The 10,468-nt window shown below is 47.0% G+C and overlaps 1 protein-coding gene across 2 annotated transcripts; it reads right to left on the reverse strand.

Annotated features, from left to right (window-relative positions):
- Positions 1 to 5,905: 5,905 nt before the first annotated feature.
- On the reverse strand, positions 5,906 to 10,110 carry LOC123090729 (uncharacterized protein At4g38062). 2 transcript variants are annotated; one of them, XM_044512063.1, is made up of 2 exons: positions 9,929 to 10,110; positions 5,906 to 9,711 (listed from the first exon to the last, which is right to left on the reverse strand). In XM_044512063.1, the coding sequence occupies exon 2, from the start codon at positions 9,704 to 9,706 to the stop codon at positions 6,080 to 6,082; it is 3,627 nt and encodes a 1,208-aa protein (XP_044367998.1). In that variant the 5' UTR covers positions 9,707 to 9,711; positions 9,929 to 10,110; the 3' UTR covers positions 5,906 to 6,079. The 2 variants fall into 2 exon arrangements, with proteins under 2 accessions (XP_044367998.1, XP_044367997.1); XM_044512062.1 differs by having other exon boundaries at positions 9,801 to 9,941.
- Positions 10,111 to 10,468: the final 358 nt, after the last annotated feature.

Raw genomic sequence — 10,468 nt, forward strand, 5'->3', positions numbered from 1 at the left:
TCTGGTGTGTATGAAAAATGTAAAATGTGCATGAAAAAAGTTAACATGAAAATATATGTTTGGAAGACATGTTAATCATGTACTCCCTCCGGCCCAAAATAAGTGTCGCTTATTTAGTACAACTTTATACTAAATCAGTGACACATATTTTGGGACTAAGGAGTATTAAAAAAACAATTCAACGTCTACAGAAAAAAGTTCCATGTATTCAAAAACATGTTAAACGTGTATTAAAAAACTGTTCCTGTTCCATATAAAAGGGAAAGAGAAAAACCAATAAAAACCGGCAAAGGAACAAACAAATGAAGAAACAGTGCAAAAACTAGAAACAATGAAAACCGACAAAAACAAAGAAGATGAATGGAAACCAAGAAACAAACAAAGAAAATGGAAGAAAAATAAAGATAATAGAAAATAAAATAAAAAACCAGTGAAAACGAAGAAAAGAAACAAAGAAAATCAAAGAAACAAGAAAGAGGAAAACAAAGAAAATTGATAAAAAACAGAAATACCAAAGAAAACCGTGAAGAAATAAAGAAAACAAAATGCAGAAATAGAAAGAAGAAAACATGACCAAAAGGTATATATGATTATTATTACCCTTTTCCTTATACTTCTGTGTAACTGCTGCATATACCGGTAATAAAGGAATAAATCCAAAAAGGTATATATGATTACTATCTCCCTTTTCCTTATACTTTCGTGTTTCTGCCAAATATGCTGCTTAATATCAGCAATGGTTTTAACGTTCCAAAAGGACACATCAACATCGTATAACCTAATCATTTTTTTTGTGGGTAGTATGTCCTAATAATTCCTGGGTAATTCGAGGCATCAATTATCCATGTGAATTATGAAGGTCCTTTCTGTTGGAAATTAAGAAACTAGGAAGCTTGCAAGCAATACTTTGCATCATCATCACATATCAATCGATAATCCCATGTGAAGATTGTCCCTGTGAGCTTTATACAATTTGGGTATTTTCTAAGATTCCCCCCTGCACTTTTCATCTCATACGACACAAGTAAATTACAATGGGTGTGACCATTGCCTCGACGATTTGAGGTCATGCATTTCTCGTGTGTGGATGGATCCTTCTTCCAGAGCTTTACCACCCATCCCTTGATATCCATTTCAGCACAACTATTTTGGTTAATGCTTATATCATTTATCTATGTGATTTCATAGTGATAAGCGCCTAAAAAAAAGTAGTTTTAACAGCTCTGTCGGTGCTGATGAGCTCACGGATAAAGTCGTCGGGTGTTTCATCTCTAGATGAAATTTTTATGTTGCATTATTTTCTCTTAAGCGAACAAAACTCGCAGTTTATTTACGTCATGTCTGTTACTGTGCTAACTATCTTACAGTCACTGAGAAAGAGATCTCTAAGAGTATTTCCAACGGTCAAACTTGATATCTAAGCCTATGTGTGAACATCGTATGGCCAATTTCTTGCATAGTATTTCAAAACAAGGAAAAGCTGGCCAATTTCTTGCATGGTATTTCAAAACAAGGAAAAGCGGTACAGATTTTTGCACAAGTTTACTATTTGGCACATTGGGCATCCTTTTCCTGATACCTCCCATCCTTATGCGGACAGATTCAAAGAAAATTAAAATACCATGAAACTTGAAATATGTTTGCGCTACACCTGATATCTTTTCTTCATGTTTGTTAATCTCTTATAACCAAGACTGGGAAGACAACCCCGCAAAAAAAAAACAAAAAAAAACTGGGAAGACAGGGAAAAGGGGACATGGTATTCATGACAGCATTTTACATTGTAGGCCCTTTAATATTTGCTCGCAGATCAGAGTTACTGCATATACATACTGGAATAATGAATACATACAAAATTGAAGCACGTTCCCAACAAACGTGTATAAGATTTTTCTAACGTGGCCAATCGAACTGTTTTGAGGTCTTCGGCTCTGCTCGGTGTGACGGCGCGGTGGAGCGATGGTGGTCCACGGGAGGGCTGGCCGCTGCCGGATCTGGCCGGGTATGGTCGAATTCGGCCGGCCAGCGGTGGTTTCCTGCTACGGTCTTGTCTCCGCGTGGTGCGGTGACTGCAGCGCAGCGGGCAACCTCTTGTCACCGGGCCTGGCGTGGCGATGTTGGACTCTGGGGCGGCGGCCTCGGGACGGTTGTTGATGTGTCGGCAACGGTGGAGTTCACGCGGGTGACGTGGTGGCCGCGGTGTTCTTGGCGGAGGGTCGCTCGTCTCTCCTGTCTGGGCAGCGAGGCGTGGTGGTGGTCCTTGCATGGCGATGGCGCGGTTGCTGTGCAAGGGTGCGGCGGCGCTTGTGGGCGTCACTTTCTTCCATGGAGGCGCCGCCGTGGTGATTTGGGCATCCTCAACTCTCGGGTCAAGGTCTCAAGGCGAAAGTCAGGATTCTGGTTGGGTCAGGCGGCGGCGTCGTTTTCCCTCTTGGGGGTGACGTCTTGGGGATCTTGGTCCCTTTTGACGTGCACGGCATCGCGGTCGGCAGGTGCCCGGCTGACGGTAAGGTTGGTGTGGCGTTGCGACGCGTGTGGCAATGACGATGGTGGTGAGCAGAGCTGAGTCGTGGCTTGTCCTTTTGATGTCGAAGGTCCGGTGCATCAATGGATGTGCCTATGTTGGTTTCTGACTGTGACATAGAAGACGGATCTGCGGGCGGCAGGGCCGTTGCGGCAATGATGACTCCATGAGGGCGGTTTTCAGCTGATGGTGCTCTCCGGATGTTGCGCAGGACTAGGTCGGTGCGAGGCTGGCAACTTTCTTCTGTGAAGCTCGTCAGCAAAATCGGAGCTGCCATGTCCTAGACGTTGCGGTCGACTATTTGGCGTTGTTGTGGCCAGGTCGTCCGCATTTACCTCTTTGGGATTTGTATCTAGGTTTTTGTCTGGTTTTTCTCTAATTAACCGGGCAACTCTCTTCGGCAAATCTTTTACCTTGTTTTAAAAAAAAGGGCGGGAAGGAGGCTTTGCCAGGTTGCACGTACATGACGTGAATCCTCATGCATGGTCCGAGTCGGAATCGAACTCACACACCGCCTATATACATAGAATACGCGTAGCGTGTCCATAAATTTGGAGACTCACGCCGAACACCTCTCATCTCCACGATTACCCACACGACTCGCCGACTCGCCGACCAACCGATGGCGGCGGCAGCAGCACCAGGAGCGTCCGGCAGTGGCCCCGCCGGGGCGGCCGAGCGGCGCCTGAGGATGATGTGCAGCCACGGCGGCTGCTTCGCGCCCTGCGGCCCGGACGGCGCGGTCCGGTACGTCGGAGGCGAGACCCGCGTCCTCGCCGTGCCGCGCGGGGTCTCGTTCCGGGAGCTGGCCGCAAAGCTCGAGGAGATGCTGGTCAGCGGCGGCCGCAAGATCGTGACAGCGCTCCGGTACCGCCTCGCCGACGACGAGGAAGTGCTCGTGTCCGTCACCTGCGACGAGGAGCTCGCCCACTTGCGCGACGAGTACGACCGCCTGCAGGCCACCCGGCCGTCGGCCACCTTCCGGGTGTTCTTCTCCGGCGTCCAGCGGCCCGCGGCGTCTGGGCGTCCCCCGCTGCACCCGGGGACGCTGCGGCGCGTGCAGAGCGACCCGTGCACGGCCGCGCGCGTCGCCGGTCCACGGCCGATGCGGCGCGTGCAGAGCGCGCAGGACGTCGCCGGATACAGCCGCTTCCAGCAGTGCTACTACGACAAGCCGCGACGCCGCCCCGACCAGTACGCGCCCGTCCCGGCGCCGCCGATGCGTCCACGGCTCTCCGCCATGTCCAAGAACTCACACGGTGCGACCCGAGAAGGCCGGGAACTGATGAAGGCCAAGGCGACGAACAAGAAGGCAGCAGCGCTTTACGGGAGCTGGAGTGAAATTAGGGTTTAGCTCTTCACAAGAGAACACTAGAGCTGTCCTCTCACTGACATGTACTGTACTACTACTAAAGAGAGAAAAGTTGTAAAACAATATGTGTACAGATGATTTCCAGTGAAATATCTCATGTCCTCGGTTATTTGTCCAGGATCAACTTTGACGATTCCTGACTTATCTGTCGACTGTAACAAAGATTAAGCTAGGAACATATTTGTCCAGGATCAACTTTGTTGATTCATAATTGTATTACAGGAAGAACATTCTTTGGTTCGCTGGAGTACAAAATTCACTTGCAAAATAGAAGTTTCTCTTTTTTGATAAGTTGCAAAATACAAAGCTTGATCAGCTGCCTCCTTGCTCCTCGCTGATTACATGTTCAGAACTACGCTACGAAATAAAAGTTTAAATCCACAAAGGAACGTGGATTAAAATCTCTAGAAGATAATATTTGCCCTCGAGAGAATCGCATCATCAGTACTGAAATGTTGAGAGGACTGAAATGTTGGCAGTTGTTTACCACCATAAGTTATTTAGGAACATCTTCAGATCAGATTCTTGCTAGCCACCGTAAATTAGGCTGGTAGACCAGACTTGCTGGACGCATAATTCTGTCGTTTCCATAGAGTTTCATCGACAACTCCAGGTTAGCCAATCAAGAAAATGAGCCTTTGTTTACATGGATGAAGCAACTGAATTATCGGAAACAAGGACAGTTTACGAATAACAAGCACAATAAACTCCAGTCTGCCCCCTTTGGCCATTGATCAGCACAAGTAACGATCAGGATAGCATTCCTTTCCATACCGGTCAAACCAATTCCAAACAAGATAGCAAGTTTTATAGCGACAGAAGAAAAGTAACACCCAGCATCGGTGTCGTTTTAATTTCTGAGAGGCTCTTTTAACATGTCCAGAGTATTTCAGTGAGATACATCAAATCCGTACATGTTTACTTCTGCGTTCATTTTTCAGAAGAGATCAGACGGAACCATGGAAGAGGCTGGCATAGAGCAAAATAACACTAAGAAGATAATGGCTCAAGTTACAATCAAAATGCCGCGTATGATCTGGACCGGCAGATCAGTACACATGACAGTATCATCCTTCGCAAATTTATGAAAGTAACTTGTACCACCCACCCAAATCTATGTACAAAGAACATACAAGAACAGGGCCTCTGATTGGGCAAGTAAATGATCAAAACAATGAGCAGTGGGTAGCCGTAGACAGGTAACAGCCTGAGAAGCACGGAATGCCACCAGAGGTTGCCGTTTCAGAAACTGAATGGGGACAACAAAGTGAGCCTGCAGCAGCACATTGAGTTTTATGTACTCGTTAAACCACAAAAGAATATGAAGACTTATGTCAATGGTCAGATAAGTTCTATTTATTTTATTATGGAAATTATTATTACTTATTAGTCCATGTCAGACAGTTATTAATATGCAAAGCAGAAGCAACTGTACACAACAATTTTCAAAATCTAATGCATTTCTTTGTCTTTGGTACACCAATTGGAGTTAGCTTCAAAATCAGGACAGGTTATATTAGCATTCCCCCCGCGCCAAAAGTCATCATTCCTGTTGGATGAGACCACATTATCACCCAAACTAAAAACTGCAAAGCCAAATATAGATCCTCATCTTCAGACAGTTAGTATTGCCTTGCAGCCAGTTGTCCAAACATATCACAAAGAGATTAGAAAACAGAGACATCAAAAACTTCTACGACACGAGTAATTGCTAAAATATTCATCTGCTACCTGAGAGACGAATTGGATTTCTGGGAGAGATGCAGTTTTAACTCTACAGACAGAAGGGGGCAGGAGAAAGAATGATGATTACCACTGTTTTTACATTTTAATCCAGTAGATAGACGGCACAAAATCCCATCAACCATCATCACCTTACAAATAACAACTCAGGCAAACATACAGTTATAAACAGGTGAGAACTTTGCACTTTTACAGCAAAAGATTAAGAAAAGTTTATTAACCCAACTATTCAAGAGTAGATAACGGTACAGTTGTGGGCAATGGACTACAACAAACACATTCTATTTATTAGCCTGATTTTTTAATTTAAAGGCAACTGACGGAAGAAATTTCGGATAAACATGGCCATTCTGTGTAACAAAATAACACAAACGGCGGCAAGAAATAGGATACAGAGATTACAACAATGTCAGTACACAATCTGACTGCACCTACAAAGACTAATAGTTGTTCTCTTTTAGTGGTAATCTTCTATCTGGGAGAGCTGCAGATTTGTTCCTGGTCAGGGGCGAATGAGTTCTCACGTTTGGTTTCTCTAAGCTATGCATTTCTTTGCTGCTAGAACTCAAGAGAGGTTCCTCAATGTTAGCTTTCTGCATGATCCTTGCCAAGCTTGCATTCAGATCTTCATCTGCATGAATTGCTGCTCCAATGGTACAGGTGATTCCATTCAGCTCATCAACTAACTGTTTCCTTTCTTGAACAGCGACATCACATATATCCTTTGTTCTGGATTTCAACTCTTCCAAATGTTCTTCTAATATTTCTTTACTTTCCTCCAAATATTTCAGCTTATTTACTACTTCCAGATGCTCCTTTGCCTTCTCTAATATCTCCGCAGTGGTTTCAGCTTTGAGTTTCTCAAGAACATGCTTCAAATTGCTAGACTGTTCTTTCTCTAGAACTAATTTCATTTGCAGGGCCACCAGCTCTCTTTGGCACTCTTCAATGAGCATGTCTTTGAAATAACTGTCATGCTCTTGGATGAGATTCAGAGAATTCAGATTTTCCGCAAAGCCATAAAGCTGCTGGACCTCAAGCTGAACTTCTGAGAGCTTTGATGCAGCAGCATCAAGAAGATGCTTTATGTTAAGTTGAACAGACTCAACAATTTGTTGAATGTCAGCAATAGCATCTTCCTTCTCTGCAATTAGCATATACCAATCTGCCTCCTCTTGATCAAATATTTCCATGATCTCATGCTCTCTACGTGTGTATTTCTGCTCAAAAAAGCCAAGCCTTGTTTCAAGCTCCAAGAGCTTTTTGTCAAAGACTTCAACAATTTCAGAGTACCTGTTGTTCACTTCTAGAATGGATTTCTTAACCTCTGACTTGATAAGACTGGCCATATCAAGTTTTTGACCCAAATTATCTTCTTCCAGCGCACTGATGTATTGCTGAAGCTCCTTGATGTTCCTGTCTCTCTCATCAACTATGCTTGATAACTTATCCTTCTCTTCTCTAAGGGTGCCCTCAACTTCGAATTTGGCAACAAGAGAAAGAACCAGGTCTCTCTTTAGTGCACAATTTTCATCCTTATAGCCCTTGAGGTTAGTTTGCATGTCAACTTTTAACTTTCGCAAACTCTCCAGTGCTTGCTTTTGCTGATGAATATTGATCTTGAGTTGGTCCAGCTCTTCCTTCATCTCAGAAACGGCAAAGTTTGCTTCATTGAGAGCAAACAGTAACTTCTCATTTTCTTCTGTGTTGATCTCCTCAGCTTTCATTTTAGCAATAGTCGCGACATCAAGATCCTTCTTCAATACATTGTTTTCATCCACATAGCCCTTGAGTTCAGTTTGCATGTCAACTTTTATTTTTTCCAAACACTCCACTGCTTGCTTTTGCTGGTGAATATTGATCTTGAGTTGGTCCAGCTCTTCCTTCATCTCAGAAACAGTAAAGTTTGCTTCATTGAGAGCAAACAATAGCTTCTCCTTTTCTTCTGTGTGGATCTCCTCAGCTTTCATTTTAGCAATAGTTGCGACATCAAGATCCCTCTTCAATACATCATTTTCATCAACGTAGCCCTTGAGTTTAGTCTCCATATCAACTCTCAGCTCTTCCAGATGATCTACTTCTTGCTTTTGCTGATGAAGAGTGATTTCGTTCTCACAAAGCTTGCTCTTACTATCGGAAAGGGCGCAGTTTGTTTCATTAAGAGCACCTAGTAACTTCTCCCTTTCTTCCCTGTGTGACACCTCAGTTCCAATTTTGGCGTTAAGAGCAACATCCAGATCTCTCTTCAGTACATGGTTGTCATGCATATAACCCTTGAGTTCAGTCTCCAAGTCAACCTTTAGCTTTTCCAAATGCTCCACCGCTTGCTTTTGCTGATGGAGACTGATTTCGAATTGGCTCAGTTGGCTTTTCTGATCAGCAAGGTCACGGTGTGCTTCATCCAGATCACTTAAAGCTTTCCCCAATTCCTCCTGTAGGCTCTTTTCCTTCTCTGCAGTTTCTTCTTTTAAGCAGTGAACATTTCTTGATGCATTGTCCAGCATTTCTTTGTATGCCCCAAGTTGCGTTTGCATCTTTTCATGTTCCTGCTCCATATATTCTAGCTGTTCAATTCTTCCACGCAGTGTCGCCATTACCTCCAATTGGTGTGCCTGTTCAGCTTGGGACTGAGCAATGATAAGGTTCTTTTCCTCCAATTGATTTTTCACAGCAGCAACATTTTGCTCAAAAAATTCACAGCGCTGCTGCATATTCAGTTTTAAAGTATCAATGCATGAGCAGGAATCAGAAAACTTTGCCTCTACAGCAAGACGGACTATCGAAGCTTCCAAGTTCTCTACAGTTTGGAGCTCCAGTGCGCTATAGCTGCTCAGCAACTCATTCTGCAACTGCCTGATTAGCATATCTTTGGAATCCAGCTGTGACAAGCATCCATCAAGATCATTCTCAAGCTTTCCCATCTTTGTTTTCCACTCTGTTTCTTTACGACTCAGTTTCTCAGTGCAGCTTCTGTGTGTCTGCTCCAAAGCTCGGAATTTCTCCTGCAGACCCTTCAACATCCCTGCAGCATCTGCACCACCGATCTGAGCCTCTTGGTACTCCTTGAGCGAAGACCGCAGGTCCTCATTCTCTTGATCAAGGCGCGCCTTACAATACTCCATCTCATTGAGCAAAGTGGATTTCTCAGCCAGTGAGCTCCTCAAGGACGCAATCTCACCATCCCTCTTCGACGTCAGCAGCTCAATGGTCGACCTGGCCTCCTCATACTCGGAAACCACATTGCCATACATGTGCCTCAGATCAGACATCTCTGCTTCGAGCAGCTTCCTGCGGCCTTCCTCGTGGGCCAACGCCTGGCTGCACATTTCGAGCCTCGACCGGAACTCCTCGGCTACCCTCGTCTTGGAATCCAACTTGGTCTCGAGAGCGCCGATCTGATCAGCCAAGGTTGATCGGTCGGAGCCCCACTGCTTCTCGGCGTCTCTGAACTCATCCCGGACCTTCTTGAGGGCCTCCTCGAGGTGCCGAAACTGCTCCGCCTTCCACTTGAGCTTGCCCTGGATGGCGGCCTTCTCCTCCTCCAGCTTGGCGAGGGTGTCGTCCCTCATCATGACCTCCCTCTGTGCCAATGCCCTCTGCTCGGCCTCCGAGCACCTCTTCTCCTTCTCTGACAGGAGCCTCTTGAGCCGGCTCATCTCCTCGTTGCAGGAGCGCATGGCCACGTCCTGCTCCAGCCGCTTCACCTCGGACTCCTCCAGCGCGGCGACGAGCCCCCTCCTCTCGGCGTCCCAGCCCTCGCCCCTCTCCCGGAGGCTGGCCTTGAGGCCGTCGTGGGCGGCGCAGAGGTGCCGGAAGGCCTGCTCCTTCTCCGCGAACCTGGCCCTGAGGCCCTGGCACGCCTCCTTCGCGGAGGAGGCCTCCTGGCCCTTGGCGGCGATCTCCCCCGCCTGCCGCTCGACCTCCGCCCGGGCCTCCCGCAGCCGGGCGGCCTGCTCGGCGGCCTCCCGCCTGAGCCCGTCCACGAGGGCCGACTTGGCGCGGCACTCGGCGGCGCGGGCCTCCGCCTCGGACCGCAGGCCGTCCAGCTCCTTGCTCATCTCCTCCATCTCGGCTGCTCAGATCAGAACCAAAAAAATCGTCAGGCACGCGGGGAGAAAACCGACGAAATCTTGCGAAGGCGAGGCGAGGCGAGCGCGCCACCTTTGTGGGAGGAGCAGGTCGGGAAGAAGGAGCGGGACATGGGGGCGGGGGCTAGAGATCCGGCATGGACGGGAGGGAAACCCTAGAGAGGAAAGATTTGGAATTTGGGCGGCGCCGTTGCGATTTACCTGGGGATTTGGGGTGGACGGGACGGGGAGGCCGGCCGTCAGTGGCGTGGTTGCGGCCGTAGTCGGAACGGATCTGGGAACGGGCGCGGCGGCGGCCGGGTCGGGGGGCTCCGTTTGGCGCTGCTCGCCGTTCTTGGCTTTTGAATTTGGCCTCGCCGGGACCGGGAGGGAGGACGAGTAGCCGGTAGGCTCACAGTTCTAGTATTTTAGTACTTACTCGACGATTAAGTAGGCTGACAGTGGGGGCCACATGAATTTACCAGAACAAACTGGTAAAAACTGCCGAATTTTCACACCCCCCCGGGAAATCTGAAACATTGTATACAGTAAAATTCATAAATGGTTTCCTTATTGTTCTGATAAATTTCAACCAGTTATACCAGGCTGGATCCTTTCGGTCTACGCTTCTTTTCATCGGCGGCAGTTGGGACTTAGCATGATGACTTTTTCAACTGTCTACTACAACAAGTTTTGCGCAGCTCTGGCGAGTCGTGGGCGATGATGGCCGCACGAATTCGGCTTGCTTTAGTGATTGTAGTC

This window comes from Triticum aestivum, chromosome 4B, assembly GCF_018294505.1.
Source record: "Triticum aestivum cultivar Chinese Spring chromosome 4B, IWGSC CS RefSeq v2.1, whole genome shotgun sequence".
Taxonomy (NCBI): domain Eukaryota; kingdom Viridiplantae; phylum Streptophyta; class Magnoliopsida; order Poales; family Poaceae; genus Triticum; species Triticum aestivum.